This window comes from Crocodylus siamensis, chromosome 8, assembly GCF_052110815.1.
Source record: "Crocodylus siamensis isolate JL-2025a chromosome 8, ASM5211081v1, whole genome shotgun sequence".
Classification (NCBI taxonomy): Eukaryota; Metazoa; Chordata; order Crocodylia; family Crocodylidae; genus Crocodylus; species Crocodylus siamensis.
This window is the reverse complement of record NC_143402.1, coordinates 75,493,551-75,514,104: the sequence shown is the minus strand read 5'-3', so window position 1 is coordinate 75,514,104 and position 20,554 is coordinate 75,493,551. Positions and strand designations below refer to the sequence as shown.

The following is a 20,554-nucleotide window of genomic DNA, read 5'->3' as shown; positions in this document are numbered from 1 at the left end:
AGCTGCAGGCTGGGAGGAGGACTGAGGCCAGAGATGCCATCACATAGCAATTGCCAGGGATTATTACAGTGGTTCTCAATTTTGTTGGACTCAAGGCAACTTTCGTTAGACTCAAAGCGCCCCTTGGAAAATGCCCGCTCTTAGTTTTCACGCGGTTTTTGACTATGGAAAAATAATTGTGCAATTTTGGGGAGTTAACACATCAAAATGATTTTAACCCAATGGATTCCCATTTGAAATCTCTAGGTATATCTTGTGGATCATATCTTGTGGATTCATGGTTGGGTCTGCAATCATCCTGTATCTCTTGGGGACATGCTGCTGTGGAGATTAGGAAGTCTCTCCAGGAGTGTCTGCACTGCTTACGTAATGCTCTGGAGAGCACAACCTAATAGTGTTAACATTGCATGGCACCTGGCAGCACCATTGAAAGGATCTCAAGGTACCCCGTGGTGTTGCTGTACCCTGGCTGAGGATCACTGGATTATAAAAACAGCCTTTAGCTGGCTATGGCAGAGACCCAGAGTCAGAAGCCAGAGGAAAGAGCAGGCCTGGGTTCTCCTTCCCCCTTTCTGTCGCCTTTCAGCGACAGCCCTGAAACTGTGGGCCAAGAGACATGCCTCAGACATTGACTGTGGACTCTAGCAAGGATCAACCCCAGGGATGCAAGGATCAACCCCAGGGATGCTGTCTCGGGGTGCCCTGACATGGTTCCCTTGCTGGGCCTCAGCAGAAGAAGGACAAATGCCAAGGCTGCCCCTGCATTGCAGGAGATGAATGACCTAACCTTGTTTCTTTTTAGGACTAGGTCACAAAATGCTTAGACGCGGGCGTTAAGGTAGATGTCATTGACTTGGATTTTAAAAAGGACTTTGATACAGTATTGCATCACATTCTTATAAACAAATTAGGCAACTGTGGCATAGATTTGCCACCCATGATCAGGTGGGTGGAAAATTGGCTTATGAGGCGCATGCAGGGGTGCGTGGACGGGTTGTTTTTGACCTGGAAAAATGTGGGCACTGGAGTTCCCCAGGGGTTTGGTCCTTGGACCAGCGCTGTTCAGTATCTTCAGCAGTGACTTGGACAAAGGCATGGAAAGCTCACTGTCTAAATCTGCAGATGACACCAAATTATGGGGCAAAGTAAATGATTCAGGTGGATTCAGACAGGTTGGAAAAGTGGGCAGAACAGAACAGGATGCAGTTTAACAAAGATAAGTGCAAAGTGTTACATCTAGGGAGGAGGAATCACCAACACACTTACAGGCTGAGAGGTGACTATGTAAGCAGCAGAGCAGCAGAAAGGGATCTCGTAGTCATAGCTGACTCCAAAATGAACATGAGTCGTCAACGTGATGAAGCAATAAGCAAAACCAACTGCACTTCATCATGCATTAGCAGGTGCATCACGAGCAGGTCCAGGGAGGTGATGCTCCCCCTCTATGAGGCACTGGTCAGGCTACAGCTGGAGTACTGTGACCAGTTCTGGGCATCGCACTTCAAGAGGGATGTGGATAACCTTGAGAGGGTCCAGAGGAGGGCCACTTGCACGGTTATGGGCCTACAGGTAGGACCCTACGAGGAGAGATTGAGGGACCTGAATCTCTTCAGCTTCCGCAAAAAAGGGCTGAGAGTGGATCTTGTAGCCATCTACAAATTCATCGGGGGCAGCAAGGAATAGGGGACACTCTGTTTACCAGAGCGCCCCTTGGGGTTACTAGGAACAATGGCCATAAACTGACAGAAAACAGATTTAGGTTGGACATTAGGACAAATTTCTTTACTGTGAGGGTTACCAAAATCTGGACTGGGCTTCCAAGGGAGGTGGTGCTCTCCCCTACCTTGGAGGTCTTCAAGAGGAGACTGGACAAGCACCTGGCTGGGATCATCTGACCCCAGCACTCTTTCCTGCCCAGGGCAGGGGGTTAGACTCGATGATCTACTAAGGGTCCCTTCTGACCCTAACAACTATGAAATCTGTGACCTGCAGCCCTTCACCATGTGTCATTCAGGATCTAACCAAGTGTCCAGCATGAGGCCAGACAGGAGTGTCTGCCCAAATGCACCCTGGCATGGCACCTGCCTTCTGTCTCCTCCAAGCAAAAAAGTTATCTGTTAGGACCGTGCAGAGGCAGGGGAGGGCTGTGCTTCTTGGGTGATGCTCTGCAGAGCATTGCAGAGGCAATGCAGACACTCCCTGAGAGACCCCAGTGTGGAGAGACCCCCTGGTCTCCACAGCAGCATGTCCCCAGGACAGGCACAATGACAGCAGGCAGCCATGAAACTGCGAGCATGGACCTTGCTTCCAGGAGAAATTGGAGACACTCCAGCTGAGCCTCCTTGCAAACCAAAAAGCAGAACCCACCATCTGAACCAGGCTTTCCCACAGCCGCTGCACCCACTCTGCACAGTCATTCACAAACCACAAGCCCTGCACTTGGAGATGGAACATCCTCATCTCTTAATTAATGGGAAGCACTCAGACATCCTGATGAAAGATAAATGTTCCTAGGGCTCTTCAAGCATATCCACCTGGTGCACAAAAAAAGGCTTTCAAACACTTATTTGCTGAATCATTAAATCCCACAGGACAGAGCAGGCTAAAGTACACAGTCTTGCAACAAGGCTTTAGATAACCAGCAAGAGTCATTAGTGCTTAAATTAAGATAATCCTCTTATTTGCAAAGTTGCATTTATCACTTTTAAAGCGACAGGGTGTTCGTTAAACCTGCCCAGGAACACACCTGCTTCTTGACTAAATTACGTAAAAGCATACTGGCCACAAAAGCAGCCCTGAGGTGAGTGGGGGCGAGGTGCAATTCCAGCTGAGTGATGTGATTACGTTCATCTGTTCCCTGAGTCCAGTGCTTGAATGGGGTCATTAAATCGTGGCCTGCAGAACAAGGCACTGCCAAAGGTCAACACTCAGGCTCTCCTACCTCAACAGAGCAGCACTTGTCACATTTGCAGGGATCTTGCCAGGCCAGTATGCCAATGCTGGAACGCGATGTCCCCCTTCCCAAGTGGTTTGCTTTGCTGAGCTCCCACCTGTAAGAGAGAGAGAGCATGTGTTCAGTGTCTTGCTGCAAAGGAGCTTTTCATTACCAGGGAGAAAGAACAATCTTATGATCCAAGCATTTCTGAAACAAAGGCACTATTCAGAGCTCCAGAGACGCAATACATTCGTCTATAAACAAAGGAGGGAGATTTCATTAGAAAGCCAATGCTGGGTCAGAAAAAAACATAGGGATTTTTTTAAATGGGTGGGGCAAGGGTTAGCTACATTTCCAATGTTAAGCCTTTTTAATAATAATGTTGGCGCTGGGCTGATACCTTTCATTTCTCCTCTACACTGATGCTGTGTTGCTTTCAAAGCTAGGTTGCTGGAGTTACTCTGTTTCCATGAACCTTTGATGTTGTGTAAGAAGAACACACACAGGAAATATTTTAATTGATTTTGAACAGCTCACTGTAAATGCAAATTCTGTTTTGTTCCAAGTTGAGGCCTTCAGGGCTGGCTCTGGGTATGCGTGTACATGTGCGTGTAGATATGATACCAGCTGGAAACAACTTTGAGTACATGAAAGCTGTTGCCTCCCAACTGCTGAAGCTTTAATAACATCACAAACCTGCCGGGACTGCTTCCTTAAGAAAGAAAAGCTTGATACTACCAGGCACTCCCCTGGTGCCACTGTATCTTGATTAGCCCCTAGGAGAATTGCTTCCCTGTCTAGAAGGGAAGAGTGAGTCAGTGCTTACAACACGGGGATCTGTGAAAGCCCATTTCAGTTCCCTAGGTCACCCAAGGCAACTCACCCAGGCTCTCTGCTTCAGCTCCCAAGCTACAGAATGGCCTGTGCAAAATGCAGATATTTGTGATTGTGTGAGATGTTCGTCCAACATAACAGGGGCCAAAGGCCCCAGGGCGGGAAGGGAGGAGGAGAAACACAGATCATTTGCAGAGGCACAAAACAATCCAAAGAAACTTCCCAGCTAAGATGTATCTTGTTGCTTGCCCAGCTTTTGGGCACGCACACAGCAACACGCTAGTCTGGCACATTTTCCTGGACAAAGGCAAAGTAGAGATGCACAAAAAGGGCCTGTGCTCCAAGACAAATTCACCCTGTTGCAGCCTTCTTGAGGGTTGAGGACATTGGGAACCTTGCAGAAGCCATGGTGCCCAGGCAACACCAGGGGTCATTTTTCACCACTTCAGGATGATCCCAAATAACTCGCCGTTCCCAGTGCAGATCACCCTCCCAAAAGTATGCTGCGCATGGTGCTGGACAGCGACTCAGACAAAGAGTCTACTCCCAGAATTGCTGACCTGCTGTGCGACCTCTGGCAAGCCACTTCCCTTCGCTATTTCCTCTTCCATGCTTTGTCTGTCTCTGTTTTTCCATCTTTTATGAAGTGTCTGTACAGTGGCTGGTACAGCGGGGGGCCCAAGCTCAGTAGGAACCTCTAACGATTATTGTAATTTTATACACACACACACATACGTATAAATGCACACATATATCAAATACTAATAGTTGTACCCGATTTGATTCTAGTTTGGCTCCATCTACATTGTAAAAGCACCTTGACTACTTTTAGACACCATAAGAAATAGAACACCAAGGCCAATAATTATTTCAAAGTCACATCAACATGCAGGTATAGATTATAGTAAGCAACACTCCTGGTACATTTTGTATTTATTCTCCACAGTCCAACCAAAATGAGGCCCTGCTGGTACTAAGTTTATAGCTGAGTTAACCTAGGCTCAGAGAGCCAGCAAGTTGTGTGCAAGCCCACGATGAGTCAGGAGCAGGGAGCCTAAGCAACGCTCACCTACTACGTAAAGTGTGGTCTCTTTAGATACACAGGAAGCTGCAGCTGCTTTCTACCAGGCTAACTGTGACTTGCTCAGAAGTAAACACTGCTGAAACGCATGAAAAATAAGCCAGGGATTTCTCTCCCTAAACATTACGCAATTGCATTATTGCATCAAATGACAAAGGTCAAGGATTCCTGGGAAAACCTGGCAGCGGTGGGAACTGAACATTTGATTTCAAGGAAGAAAACAGCACATGCATCCCTTTGATAGGCTAAACATGGGGTTTTTCCAGCTGAAAGACAGCCTACTCTACACCCTGGGTGTTCACTCAAAACTAAGCATGAAGGACACTGGAAAACAACTCTGAGAGTCCCTTAGAGGGAAGAAAATGACTCCAGTGCTTTCTGTCCTACCTGGTACTACATGTACACTTCAGGTATCAGCTACAAAGCCACAGACATGTCAATGCTCCACGGCAGCACCAGCTGTTCCAGAGACATAGATGCAACAGACACCATGCCTGGAGAGCCTGAGAGGGGGAGAGCCCACAGGTTTGCTGCTCTCCTTCAGCAAGAGCCTAACCTGCAGCCCGTCCGAGTCAGCTGAAATCCGGATCAGGATCTAGAGGCAAACCCAGGGAGTGTGAAATAATCCAGGCTATTTTGTCACCTGGTCTCCTCCAGGCCTCACTCAAGCCTCCTTACCGATCAGAACAATACTCACAAAACTGACAAGCCCTTCAACCAAGAAACAGCCTCCCAAACAGACTCCAGGATAGCCCGAAATCCGGGTCTTTGCTCTTGCTGTTCATTTTGTGTCAAGGGCTCAGATACTACAACACAGGAGGGAGAGAAAGAGAGTTTGCTGGACTGCAGTAGAGGTCAGTGTCCAAAGGGGGGAAACATTATATCATAAAAATATAGGTAATACAGTAAAAAGAATATGTTTTTCCCTTTGAAATGCATGCACATATTCCTATGTTTTGCATCAAGTTTAAGGAGGACCCTCTTGAGGAACATTAAAAACCCGTTGCTCCTACCAAGGTTTATAGACACCTCTAGAAACCTACACATCAAATGTATTTCCTTACCATATTTCCTTCCCTGATGCTTACAGCCTGGTTAGTTATTGCAGGGGTGTTTACAAGCACTAGCCTGTTGGCATTGGCTTGCTATTGGAGGGTTATTTGTAGATACTGAACTGCTTGTACCAATTTGTTAATGGAGTTGCTCAAGAGCTGGCCATGGTTTTGCCAAGATTTGTTGTTTACTAGGTAACATGAGCATCGAAATCCCGCTATCCTTATTGAAGGATGAGGGGTGGAGAATGATTTTTTAAAGAACCAAAATACTCCAAACCAAAACTGCATGGGTTTTACAGAGACACCAGGAAGAGGAGAGCAGATTATTCGGCCCGCCAGTCTCAGGACAGTCTTTTCTCAGCATTCCTAAATTAATCTCTTACAGGCCCTTACTATATTTGGAAGGTGTCTGAAAGCAGATGAGGAAAGAGATGCTGTCTTTATTCAACTCAGCCTGCTCTTCCCTCTCTGGCCTACAGCAAATGGGGAAACATGACCCATCACACACACGGAGTGTGTAAGACAAGCAGAAGTGGAAAAAGTCTGATTCATGCACGCTTCTGGCTGCTTGCACTTAAATAACCAAACCCACTGTGCAGATGGCATGGCCAGAAAAAGCAAAAAAGCCCCACGCAGACTTTGATTTGAGGTCTCCCAACATATCTTTAAAGCCATTAAATTTACCAAAGTCTTTTAAGGCTCTCTGATTCTCATGGGAAGACTTGGAGCTCACAACCATGAGGATAGTAAACCCAAGTTACTCTGAGCAGAGTCATAAAAGAGACCTTATTTATAGATCTTGGAGCATCCTCTTGTCTGTCAGGGCCCTGCTGAGGTATGAGCACTATCCAGCCCAAGCCTAAGCCCCCAGCCCCTGCAGTCACGCAAGATCAGATTCTTGGTTTTCAGTTACACGCACGGGAAAAGCCTGAAAACATGAGTTGAGTGCCTAAATCTACACCCCCCCGACACACTACCTCTAAGAGGTACAAGCAGTTCTGTGCCAGTGAGGCCACAACCTGGGAGGAGATGTCTACAGACTATTTTAATGCATCCCCAGGGTGTTTTTAGGAAAATACCTGCCATTTAACAGGCTCTGGTCTCCCCTAAAGGCAAGGAAACAGATGTGTTTGGAGGCCTGGGGGTAAATCATTTGTGGCAAGAAGCGTGTAGCTCTGAACATGTATCCCAGCATTTATGCCATGGCGGGATACCTCCCTTCCCTGCTCTCAGTATGTTGTGTAAAATGGCCACAAAGGCAGGAGCCACATGAGCTGCAGCAGCCCTCACCTCGCTGGCACTGCCACGTGCCGATGAATGGGCCGACACTCCCTGCAAGCTCGCACTTCTGCGCCCACGGACCGTTATCTCCTGGGAAAGAAAGATGAACAACCCCATAAGAAACAGACAGGCAGCAACTGAAACCTGAGAAACAGGTCTGATCTCAAAGATCGTGGAAAAGGCCAGTCTCTAACCCCGCCATCTATCTGGACCAGCTCCGCCAAGACCTACTTCGTATTTTCACCCAAATTGGACCCAGACTCGCAAGCTTTTATTGAGCAGATTGTCTGGTGGTCTCCTCCCAGTCCCAGGGTGCAGGAGAAGAATTTACTGAAGTTTGTGGAAGAAAGGGAGGGTTTCTGGGCCTGCTTTTTGGGAGTCTCACACATCCCAGACAAACTCAAGCCCTTCTCCTCTCTATCACTCAAAGAGATCTTCTTTCATCAGATGCTCTGGCCGGCAGAGTTGGGGGGCAGACCAAATTTTCAACCCTGGAGATTGTTTTCAAATGACAAGGCCAGGGAGGGGGCTGAACTTTCACATCAGCAAATGAAGCTCAGGCAGGGAGCGGAAGGCAAAAACAGATCAGCCATTTGGCTTTAATGAGCTGCAGAGCAGTTCCTGTCCTCTGGACGACAGCAAAGCAAGATGTCCTCATTAGGGAGGCTTCTCAGCAGGAGTGGCATTGGGCTTTTTAATTAATGAGGATTTTGAGGTTTCATTTGTGATGCCCAAGTTCATTCACCCTGCCTAATGCTGGCGACTTGGTGCATTGGGGTGGAAAACAAGCTGCCTGATGGAAAGGATGCTTTCAGGACCTGACAGAAGAGAATGGCCCTGCTGTTCTGTCCCAAGGATGATGTGTGAAGGGAATTCAAGCCTCTCTGAGACCATGCCAAGGTGGGTGACTCTGACCCATCTAGTCATCGGCCATGCTTTCAAATATCAGTGCGCCCAGTGGATGGGGACCCCCGGCAGGACCTTCTCCCAAAAGGGCATGCAAAGGAAAATGTGTGATGACCCTAACCTCTGTTTCATCCCTTGCAATACACACACACACACACACACACAAAAGCAAACCCCTAATTTCAGGATGAGGCCAGGGGGAGAAAGAGCCTTCCAAGATTTAGCTTGGGAGCCAGTTCTTCAGGGACATCAGTCTCAGTGGAGTCTCATGCATCTAACCCAAGGCCAGAAATATTCAGCCTTTTCAACAATTTGGCTTGGGCGTATAGCCAACCAGGCCTCTTTGGTCCATATTGTGCTTACTGCCCTTCTTGCCCTTGTGCATCACTCCCTGGCTGCCTGCAACCCCATTCAGCCGGGTGGGCTTCATTGCCGATCCCATCCTGTCTCTCTTATACCGGGGATGACACAAGATTGTCCTGTCCTGATTCTCCTTGACGATGTCTTTGCCAGGTCTACAGAAAAGTAAGGCAAAGGGACTTACTACAGATTGTGAGGGGACCAAAAGGGCTATTTGGAGCAGAGGAACCACTGCTTTTAGGCATAAAGTACCTAAGTGGCACCTAATTGTTCACATCCTCTGCACACGGCAAATCCCATCCTCCAAGACACTACTTCTCTGTTTTCCATAGAAACAGTCTGAAAGCTATAGGCCAAGCCTTGCCCCTCAAATATATTGATCAGCTCTGGGGGTGAAGCCTCTCCAACAGCACCGCTGAAACCCCAGAGCAGATCAGCATATCTGAGGGCAGGGCCTGGCCTCGTGCTTTAGCGCTGTTTCTACAGGAAACAGAAGTAGCATCCTGAGGATGAGATTCACCCTTTGCAGAGGATGTGATCGAGGCCACCAAGACCAATTAGGTGTCACTTAGGTACCTGATGCCTAAAAGCAGTGCCCAAACTTTCCTGCTGGTGACCCCACTTCTATTTCTAGGCCCCACCCTTCAACTGAGTGTCCTTTGGGCTCACAGTCCCCCTCAGGGTTATGACCCCTAATCTAGGAAATACTGCCCCAAAGCAATCATGCTTTCAAAAAAAAAAAAAAAGGCAGATGCCATATGACTGGTCCTTTGTTTTGCCTGGGTGAATATCTGTTATCTAGCTGATCTGCCATCAGAGCAAGTGGTTTTATGGCTTCACCTGTGAACCAAAGAAGCGTGTTTTCCTCCCCAGAGCTGTCGATCTCCTCCTTCAGCCGTCCCACTAAAGTATCCATCTCCCTCAGGCTGGCTCCATATACGTCCTTCACTGATGAGCAGGATGGTGGCTGAGCAATTACCAGGGGCACGTGCATATGAGCAAGAGCCAGGTACAGGAAGAACGGGCGTTCGCTTTTCCTAAATGGCAAAGACAGGAAGTGTGCTTAGCCTGCTGGTTTGGAGGAAGGGGGATCGCATGGGCAGACACAGGAAAACACGACTGGACGTTCCTGCCTACCGTGTGGGAAATCTGGGGTCAAGTCCCAGCGGAGGTGACTTGGGGTGAGCAAGGTAACAAGAAGCAAATCTTCTTAGAAAAAACCCAGACATAACAGGGCTTACAGAAATGTGGTGGGATTCATCCCACGACTGGGCAGTCAGCATTAGGGGCTATGGGCTTTACAGGCGGGATAGAGAAGGAAGGAAAGGCAGGGGTGGGCGCTCTGTATTAAGGGGCAATACACATCCTCTGCCAGCAGAATGGGGTCAGAGGGGCAAGCAGAAGTGCTCTGGGTCAAGATACAAGGGGGTCGCAGGGAGAGCGATTTGACGGTGGGGGTCTACTACAGACCCCCCAGCCAAGGGGAGGAGCTGGATCGGGAATTTTCAGGCCAGCTTGCAGAGGCACTTAAGGCAAGGGATGTAGTTATTATGAGTGATTTAAATTACCCACACATCTGCTGGGAGGAACAGTCAGCCATGTTGGACCGTTCTAGGAGGTTCCTGGCCGAGATACAGGACCTCCACTTAATTCAGGAGGTGCAGTCCCATCAGAGGAAATGCCCTGTTGGACCTGGTCCTGGCCACAGCCAACAACCTGGTAAGGGGCCTCCGGGTCCTCGACCACCTGGTGACAGCGATCATCGCTTGCTGGAATTCCCCATCCAGCGCAGGGTGTCGAGGGCCTGCAGCAAGGCGGTAGCCCTAGACTTCAAGAGGGCCAACTTCAATGAGTTGAGGAGATTAGTGGGAGAGGTGCTGGGGTTCTCGAGAGCAGGGGAACTCAGTGCCCAAGATGAGTGGTCATTCCTTAAGGAGATGATACTCCGGGCCCAAGGGGTGACCATCCCGACAAGAAGCAAGGCGGGCAAGAGTGCCTGAAAGCCCCCCTGGCTCACCAAGGGCATCCAGGAATGCCTGATTGCCAAAAGGCAGCATACAACCAGTGGAAGGGGGGTGCTATCTCCAAAGAGTATACTGCCTCTGCTCGGGCCTGTAGGGGGGCTGTCAGGAAAGCCAAGGCGGACATAGAGCTAGGACTAGCGTCCAAGATCAAAGACAATAAAAAGTCATTTTTCAAATATATAGGGAGGATGAAGAAGGCACCGGGAAATGTGGGGCCCCTGCAAGATCCTCTGGGCAATCTGGTGGTTGCGCCAAAGGAGAAAGCAGACCTCTTTAACCAATTCTTCACCTCTGTTTTCTTGGGCAGGGACTGAGACTTCCCCACCGTGATGCAAGATGGACTTGAAGAGCACACCTCCAGACCTCAGGTTGAGGAGGACCGGGTTAGAGAGCTTCTGGAGGGGCTGGACATGTTCAAATCAGCAGGTCCAGATGCTCTCCACCCCAGGGTGTTGAGGGAGCTAGCTGGGGTTATTGCAGGGCCCTTGGCACGGCTTTACGAGCGCTCGTGGTGCTCGGGCCAGGTGCCAGATGATTGGAAGATAGCCAATGTGGTCTCCATCTTTAAAAAAGGGAGGAGGGAGGACCCAGGCAACTATAGACCTGTCAGTCTTACCTCAATCCTAAGGAAACTCTTTGAGAAGATCGTCAAGGAGCACGTCTACGATGGGCCAGCTTCAGGGCAACCAGCATGGTTTCATTAGGGTCAGGTCATGTCAGACCAACCTGATTGCCTTTTATGATCAGGTCACAAAAGCATTGGATGCAGGTGTTGCCGTGGACGTGGTCTTTCTGGACTTCAGCAAGGCCTTTGACACCATCTCCCACCCCATCCTCATTAAAAAACTAGGCGACTGTGGCCTTGATGCCTGCACAGTCAGATGGATTGCAGATTGACTGAAGGGTCGTACTCAGACAGTGGTGGTGGACGGATCATATTCGATCTGGGGAGAAGTGGGCAGCAGAGTCCCTCAGAGCTCGGGCCTTGGGCCTGCGCTGTTCAATCTCTTTATCAGCGATTTGGACGACAGGGTGAAAGGCAACCTTTTTAAATTCGCTGATGACACCAAAATTTGGAGTGCGGTGAGCACGCTAGTAGGGAGGGAACGACTGCAGCAAGACCTGGATAGGTTACAGGGGTGGGCTAGCAAAACCAGGATGAGTTTCAATACTGACAAGCGCAGGGCGCTGCACTTAGGCAGTAGTAACCAGCAGCACACTTATAAGATGGAAAACTCCCTTCTTGAGAGCACAGAGGCAGAAAGGGATCTTGGAGTCATTACTGACTCCAAGATGAACATGGGCCGACAATGCGAGGTCACGGTTGGCAGGGCTAACCGCACCTTGTCATGCATCCACAGATGCATCTCAAGGAGGGCCAGGGAGGTGATCCTCCCCCTCTGTGCGGCACTGGTCAGGCCGCAGCTGGAGAACTGCATCCAGTTCTGGGCGCCGCACTTCAGGAGAGATGTGGACAACATGGAGAGGATCCAGAGGAGGCCACTCGCATGATCCGGAGACAACGGGGCATACCCTAAATGAGAGACTGCAGGACCTGAACCTGTTCCGCCTTCACAAGCGAAGGCTGAGGGGGGACCTGGTGACCGTCTATAAACTCACGAGCGGGGACCAGAAGGGTTTGGGAGACCTTGTTTCCCCAGCACCCCTGGGCATAACAAGGAATAATGGCCACAAGTTGTTGGAAAGGAGGTTTAGATTAGACATCCGCAAGAACTACTTCCGGTCAGGGCGGCTTGGAACCAACTTCCAAGGGAAGTGGTGCTGGCTCCTACCCTGGGGGGCTTTAAGAAGAGGCTTGGAGTCATTTGAGCCCAATTTTTCTCCTGCCCAGACAGGGGGTCAGACTTGAAGATCTACAAGGTAGACCCGACTTCTATGAAAGGCTTTCCCTAATGTCTGCTGCAGGAAGAAGAATCACAGACGGTCACCAGTGGATAGACAGGGCACCAGGCTGGGTGCAAGAGATCTGGGCTTGACTCCCAGCTCTGCTGAAGATAGGCATGCTGATGGCAGAGAGGAAACCAAGCAAGGTGCTCTCTATCCTCTATCATTCACGGCCCCCTTGACATGGGGCTGAGATCTCTCCTGCACAAAACTTTCAGCACCTGCAGCTTGGGAAGCCAGAGCTGGGGACTGCGACTCAAGGCATGGTATACCTGCCAGGGAAAAAGTCCCTCGGTCTGGAGCACAGGAGACAGGGGTGTGACAGGAGCAGTCACAGGAGGAAGGCAACCTACCCTACCTCTGTTCTGTTCACAGCGTCCTGGGAGAGCAAACTTACTATTCATGCCCCTGATAGTGCTAACTGTGGGAGGACCTGGTACACAAGACAAGGGCAGTGGTGGAGAGGAGACGTTCTGCCTCGAGTTTAACAGGCTTCCCTATCCAAAGTCTGTTCCTGAAACGAGAGCTGCCCAACGCAGAGCCTGGCTCTCCCCTTGCCTCTGGAGCCCTTTGCACCAAAGCCACCTTCAGCAAGTTGCAAGAAGTCCAAAGTTGCTCAGTTGTTATCAGGTGCTTGATAACCTGGCCCATAAATGTGTCTGCCCTCCAACAGTCAGAAATCAGAGCAGGTTCAAGATACGTTGTGCAGTGAACAAAGGCAATAGGCTCAGTCATGCAGCGTTTCTGGAGAGGAAGAGGAGACTGCAAGCAGCCTTCCTCCCACAGTCCACTCCCCAGCTAAGTTTCCTATAGAAGTGACCTCTGACACGGGAGCTTCCCAGAGGTACCTTCACGCAGGGGCAGGACACGGGTCTGGCACTACCTGCACATCTGTACTGGCCTGCAGAGCAAGACCCAGCTGCTCAGAGCAGTCACCCTCCTGAGCTGCTTCAGATGGACTGCAAATCAAATGTCCTTGAGAAGCAAAGGATAAGGGAGAGACCAGCAAACCTGCCTCACAGGTGGTTTCAATCAACCACGGCACCTGCCCTTGAATCAAGTGGCTGCAAGGCAGTTCCCAGCACAGGCTCATTCCTTTCTGTCAATGAATGAGTCAGTTTTTCCCTGATTCTGTTAAACATCCTAGATTTTTTATTTGCTTTCCACCCCCCGTTGCTAAGCACGAGCCCAGAGCTGCATCTACTATTGCTCCTCTTTCCTGGCCTGGATGCTTGATGAGCTCGCAGGATGGGAGCGCACCAGGGCTGTTTCCTCTCCCTTATTTTGGTTCCCAAACTCATTTCTCAGCAGTCAAGCGCACATGCTGTTTGGCCACACACCACTTCGACTCCCTCTTTCCTGGCAGCCCAGTCCTCCAGCAAGCCGCAGAACAGGCACCGCATACTGCAGACATGGCAACCTTCCTCTGCAGGCTCCCTGCTGCTGTGCCACGATCCTGACTCTGACAGCAATTTGTGCCTCCTAATTGAAGATGCTCAGTGGTGGGGCAAAGCTATGCACGCCTTCCCCACAGCATGACATCCTGTGGGCTTTCCCCAAACCCAGTGACAAGACACAACAGGCTACAGCTACTAGATGCCAAACCCACAGAGTGAACAGTGAGGAGGTGGCCTCTGACATTCATCTCTAGTGCCCTTGGAGAGATTTGGGGGCTGTTCTCATGTGCTCCCCTTTGCTTACATTCCCGTCCCCGCAGTCAGATCTTGGATGCCCCTCTGCTTTCAGAACTATGGTTTAATTGATTTAAACAGCAGGACAGAGCCTTTCTCTCTGAGCCTGGTGGGAAACGATGCACATGATACTCCAGAAGGGAAGCAAAGCATGTTCGCAACAGAGTCGAGCCAACTGGGACGGCTGAGAACTGCTGTGCCTGCCTGTTTGTTTTTAAATCGCTGGCCGACGCATCCTGTTTTCTTGTTTACGGCTATATTTATCTCCTCAAAGGAGGCCTGCTCTTCCTCAGAGACCTCCAAGGGGAAGGGTGAGATGATAAGCAATCAGGGAACCGGATCACAGTGATGTGTGTGTGTGTGCGCGCGTGTGTACATGCACACGCACATGCCTCGCGTGAAGGCCTGGTTGTCTCTGAGCGGGCTGACAGCTCCGATTCCTGCCCCTGGGGTTCAGGTCGCAGCAGCTACCGCTGCCGTGACACAGCCTTGCCATCGCAGCCTGATCGCATTTTAAAAGACTGAAGACACTTCCACAATTTCAACAAAGCATGTTTATGCCCTGAGGCCTACATTTCCTTCCTTTGCCTAGCGGATTTCACCCACATCGAGAGCAGAAAAATTAGTGAGTCCTACCGCTCCCTGAATAGACTCTTTATTCCATAACCTAGCTGGAGCCAGACAGTTTTACACTCTTATCAGCACTATGTTGGACCCTGCAAAAAAAAAAAAGGGAAAAGGAAAAAGAGTGTTTCTAGATGTTCCTGCTGCAGAGCAAAGCCCTTGTATATTCCTGGTCTATTGCAGCACTTTTTTCCTGCAAAGAGCCTGAAAACCATTGCTCCAAGGTGTTGGGGGGAGTGCTAAACCTTGAAGCCTGATGCCAGTTTCAGCTTCTGCATTGCTAACTACTTCATTGCCAATGAAACTCACAGCAAAAGCAAAGCCAATTTGAGGAGGATACCATCATTTACACACCCCTGCTCTACACAGTAGTATGTCACTTCGCAGAATCTGTGAGATTGTGCTGAGGTTTGTCTTCAGCCAACCTCTGCAAGAACAAGAGACCATATCCCAGCAACATTTCAGTGCAAAAGTATGTCCCAGTGTCATCAACTCTGTGTCTATAAAGTACATATGCAAAAAAGTACTTGTGGGGAATAAATTAAACTTGTAAACATAAGCTTTTTGGGAGTAGGGGCCACCACTTTTTTGTTCTGTGCTTTCACAGCACCCAGTGACTCTTGCCCGTACCACAACACCAGGTAATAGCAACAAGTAATAATTTGGCCCATCAGTATCAATTCGTGTTCAGCCTGGGGAAACACGTTAGGATCCTCCTCTAAGAGGAGGTGTTGGCAGGGGAAGAACCCAGAAATTACCTGCTTCATCTCCACTCCCGTCAGCTGTACTTTTTGCTTGACTTTTGCTTCATCACCTGCTAATTTAGCCACACAAAAAATTAACTGTAATCATTTAATCAATAACTCAAGAAGGGGACTCTTAAAATCACATTCCTAGACTTTGTACCTCATGTCCACGGCATTCCTTGGATGGAGCCAAAGCTCACTGCCGTGAGCTACTCAAGCCTGACTCATCTAGTTGAAAAACAGAGAGATGATGGATTTCAAGTTTTCTCATTGCTGAACTGTGATGGTTATTGGACAACGGGAAACCAGAGTAAACTGAGCTATTTAAAAGTTAGATAAGCAACCACCCAGGCTGCTTTCTGAAACAGCAACCTGTTTTATCCTGTTTTCAGCAAACACAATAGAAATGTCCCGCAAATACCTAACAATTTGCTAAGAAGCTTTTCCATTAACCCTGAGTAGGGACAACTGGTTCAGAAGGTTTGCTGAACTCACCCAGCCCAGCACTGCAGAGCCCATCCTAAAGTGGTTGTGCAGGAACTGGGTGCTGATGCTCAGCCATTCAAGTCCCTGGTGCATTGTGCAGTTTGTAGAAAAGGCCCAGCAGCAACCAGCAGCTCCATAGCTTGAGGATTCAAGTTCAGCTTTTCCCTGCTGCCCCGGCAGGATTCAGAGGGACTCCCACTAAGATGTGATGATCCTACTCCCAAAGCAGATGGTAAAGTTTGTGTGGTGCGGTTACCCCTTCAGACCTAAGCAGTTAGCCAAAATTCAAGGTGTAGCATGTTGTTCTCACTTGGAGGAGAAAGGGGCTTTCTTGGTATAATCCTGTTTGCTTGCAAAGAATATGCAAAGTCCAGTGTCCTTGTACACACGGGTGAATCAAAGCTCTCTGGGCTCTTTCAACCAGTGCTCAGCCAGTGTGTTCACACTCCACCTAAATGTGAATTAAACCCCACATCTAGACGAGCCCTCTCCAACCTCTCATCAGGCAGAAGCAGAGTCTGTAAAAGCAGCGGGTTGAAAGCAGGGAGTCCAGAGCCCACAGCTCACAGACGTGACCCTAAGTCCCGGGTCAACAACAGGATTAGCATCCAAGGGTTCAAGGATTAGCATCTCACAAGCCTCTGTGCCTAGAAGAAAATGCTGTAGAACATGTGGCTATCATGAGGAGCAGGCCAGGACAACATAGACCTTCAAGTCACAGCATTCAAATTACTAGGCAGCTGGATTTTTCCCTGCTTGGGTTCCAGTTATGACTTTAGCAGCCATGGTTGCAAGAGCTGCCAGGACCAGAAGCCAATATTTTATTCCACTTCAAAAACCTTTGCTTGCATTGCCCGCCAAGTACACAATCATTTACAGCTGTGACCAGCAGGGTTGATCACACTATTTTAGCAGCCTTCACACGCACCTTAGGTAAATAATTGCTTGAAGTAGAGGACAATGGAGAACCTCCTGTCTGGGTACTGTACCTGTCTGATTGGTCAAAGCAGTATGTCAGCGCTTCCCATTGTTTCAGACATAAGTGGTCACTCTCCTGCCCTGCCTCAAGGGTTTTAGTGTTTTATGAATGAATCCATGAGACTGGGCACATAGTCATGGAAACCCTTAGAAAAGAGGTGGGTTTTGCATTTGTCTCTCAGTTCAGTGAGGTTTGCCGTCGTTCCTGCTTCTTCTGGCAGCAACTCTAAGTAGCTTGTGAACTCAGTTGTGATAGGATCTTAGCAGCTGAAGAAATGGAGCAATAAATCCAGATGGTAGATCAGGAAAATGTGGTTTACAGCACCTCCAAGCTTATGAGGTACAAGGACAAGGAAGGATTACCAGCCCTGGGCAATGCATCAGAAAGAAGAGTCTAAGCCCTATATTTGCATCTCAACCCTACATAGGGTGGCCATTGAAGAGGACAGTCTGGTTGTCCTCTGTCCTCTATTGATATGAAACCAGATGCGTTTATGTCCTCTACTCTTCTCTTCAAAAGAACTGATCAAGAGAAAGATAGAGGATGTAAAGGCATTGGGTTTCATATCAATAGAGGACAGAGTAGCAGAAAACTGGACTGTCCTCTATGATGGCCACCCTAACCCTATGGGTTTTGCAAGATCCTTGCCCAATGAAAATGCCTGTGCATCTGCTAACTTGATTAGCTAGACAATAGGCTCCTAAAAATATCTGTTCCAGCAGCCAGGGGTATCTTTTTCATCTGAATGATCAGTCTTCCCTGTCCCACTAAGCTGTCCCAGCTGAATGAAGGAAGTTGTCAGCTCGAAAGCAAACAAGTGTCTCAAGAACATCCCATGAAGAGCTCTAAAAGGCCACCGGGACACACCAATGAACCCCGGACAAACTGGCTTTTGCTTCAGGTACTCTTGTGCTTCCCCCGGACTCCCTCACACTGTAGTAACAATGGGAAACGCTCCACTCAAAACTTTCTAAGTTTGGGAACTGAAGTTGGATGCCCTTTCCAAGACCTGTTTTGCTTCCTCTCTTCTGAATTTCAAAGGATCTAAAATCCCATCGCTATTTCCCGGAAACCCTTTGGGCCTGATCCTCAACTACTCTGTTCATGAACTTGAGTCAGAGAGTGACAAGGGAAAGGCACTTGCATGCACTTTGGCAGAATCTCCCAGCAGAGGAACACTCCTCCCGTCCAGACAGAGCCCTGCAGAGGCTGCTCAACTCAGCTGGGATCGCACTAGGCTTTGAGCTCTCAAACGGAAACCTTCTTCTTTGGAGACAAGGGTTTTGTCTGAGTGGCTTGGCCCTAGACCTGCAACTTACAGCAACAGACTGCTCACCTGGGAGCCACATCAGCGTTCTCCATCCTTGTCTTCCCTCCCCCCGCCCCAGCTCCCTCTGCAGGGGAATAGGACACACTTGTTCTCCACAAGCAGGTCCCTAACACCTCCAGATGCCTTCCTCCTCCCAGTTGCATGTGAACAGCTGCATGTGGCTAACTCCTGCTGGTGGCTCCTGTCCCCCTGGAGCATGACAATGTGACCAGGTCTCTAACAACCTCACAAGCATAGTCTAGGGGACATCTTCACCAGTGCACATTAGCTGCTTGGCACCTCCCTGCTGACTCAACGCAACCAGGAATCATCTGTCCTTGCTGGGTAAGGCAGGCTCGGGGTTGTTTGAATTCCAGGAGTGGCACAAAGCAATCAGAGTGTACAAATAATTCCAGCCAACGGTCTCTGCAGGATGGCCTGGGAGATGGACCCAAAACTGAAGGTAAAGGAATAGGGTTGAGAAAAGGAAACTAACTCTTGCTGGGCCATGAGTCCTTGTGAGGAGATTCAGTCTACGTGGGATGGGAAGGGAAGTGATGCAAGTACCATGCAAGGGCCTGCCTGCCCTTGTCTCTCAGTGAAGTGCATGGGGAATGCACTAGCCCTTACAGCTGGTCTGACCAAAGCACCGAATGGCATGTGAGAAGCAGTCGGCACAGGCTGCTGTGCAACGCATGTGCTGCAGCCTAGAAAGGTCTGCTCCACGTCTAATTTCCTTGCCCCTGATGTCAGCAGTTCAGCTCATGTAGGAACATAGGAGGGGCCCTGTGTCCTCGACTGTTAGGAACTTTGTGACTGGAGTAAAACCAATGCCTAAAAGCATCAGTATTTGATCTGACACCAGTGTTTCTTTTCCTTTCCCCACCCAGTGAATGCTAATTTAATTGCATGTCTTACTAATCTCTTCTTTGTTCTGAGAACAAGACGAGGCCTTCAGTATGCCTGTTACATAACAATTGATTACATGCCTTGACCTTTCCGGAACATTTTATTTGTAAGCACATATGACTGCTTCAAAGGAGAGATGCTGAATACAGCAGTATTTCTTCAGCACGTCCAGAAGACCTCATTTACTGACCACCAGGCTTCTCGCTCTCAAAGTGATTCTCTAGAAACATCCTACTCCACAACCCCATTCCCTGCAAGTGCTCAGATCCACTAAAACTCCAGCGAGGGCAGTAACTCTTGCTCTGTTAGCTCTGCAGCCCCTACATCACAGGGAGCTTCTATCAACTTCTCTAGCACCTGGGGTAAACCAAAAGTGCAACAAGGAGCAGGGTTGGGAGTGTCAAAGGCCAAAAGAGCTGTGCCTGCTAAACACCCTTCCCAAAACAACCTGGAACTGAACCAAAGATTCCTAAATTTCACCTCCTTTTTGGTCAACTCAGTGTCTCATTCTCTTCTAGCAGCTGGTGCCACAAAGAGGATGACAACCTACTGCTGCTACTAGTGACTCCAGAAGTCTGCACGATGATTGCCACCTTGCTGACTGACCATGACCAGTGAAAGGGTCAGTGTGATTTCATGTGCTGGGATTTCTGACTTCTCTGCTTGCTCTTTAGAAACCTAGGAGTCCAGTGTTAAAAACCGGGATGTGATTCTGTTACTAAAAACTGTCTCCTACAGCATGTGCATGATGGAGCTCAAGTCTGGGATCCCCCAGCTCTTCAGCAGTTAACTTTGCAACCAGAATGTGCATTTAAGGTAGTTTACTGTATACGTGTCAGCTCCTAATTTTTTAAAAAGCAAACTAGGGAAGAAACCCTACATACTAATCCTCTGAAATTGTATTGACCTCCACTGGGGTCATCAGGAGGACTAGGACCATTACACCCCCACTCAGACCTCAGGGCACGGGGATTGTCACTGATGTTTGCTATTGGCCTAAGCTCCTCAAAGGCAGAACTGCAAAGTGGTGTCACCAAGGCGGATGCTTCACACGCTTACCTGGCACACTGAATGAACCGAGTTGCTTTTTCTGCATACTCCATACCCAAGCTGGTCAAGTTGACAGGCTGTTGGACAATACTGATGTTTTCAAAGAGAGGAAGTGCCACCTCGGTGTAGCAGTCCTTCCCAAAGCTGCTAACAAGAAACCAGAAACTTTCCATTACTCAGAAACTCACGGTTTCTGAATAAACAGAGGGGGCTTGGTGGGGCCCAGAATTCGGAACATTAGGTCAATAGTGCTGTTATGACAAAAACCAAGTCTCAAACCTCTTGTCTCAGCTGCACGTGTAGTGTAGATCTCTGCAGGAGATTAATTCAGTCCCTACTTACCAGGCCCCCGATGGGAAGTGGAGCATGTTATTGTTGT

At 49.0% G+C, this 20,554-nt stretch overlaps 1 protein-coding gene across 3 annotated transcripts in view; it reads right to left on the bottom strand.

Moving 5' to 3' along the window:
* The window catches only part of ARSG (arylsulfatase G), a 60,639-nt gene that overhangs the window by 29,854 nt on the left and 10,231 nt on the right, over positions 1-20,554 (bottom strand). The window contains exons 5-8 of one of the 3 annotated variants that reach the window (XM_090059733.1): positions 20,185-20,322; positions 9,293-9,489; positions 7,196-7,276; positions 2,942-3,050 (exon numbers count right to left, since the gene is read on the bottom strand). In XM_090059733.1, coding sequence (XP_089915859.1) covers positions 2,942-3,050; positions 7,196-7,276; positions 9,293-9,489; positions 20,185-20,322 — 525 coding nt within the window. The remainder of the gene's footprint in view (positions 1-2,941; positions 3,051-7,195; positions 7,277-9,292; positions 9,490-20,184; positions 20,323-20,554) is intronic. The other 2 variants (XM_090059734.1, XM_090059735.1) reach the window with 2 other exon arrangements.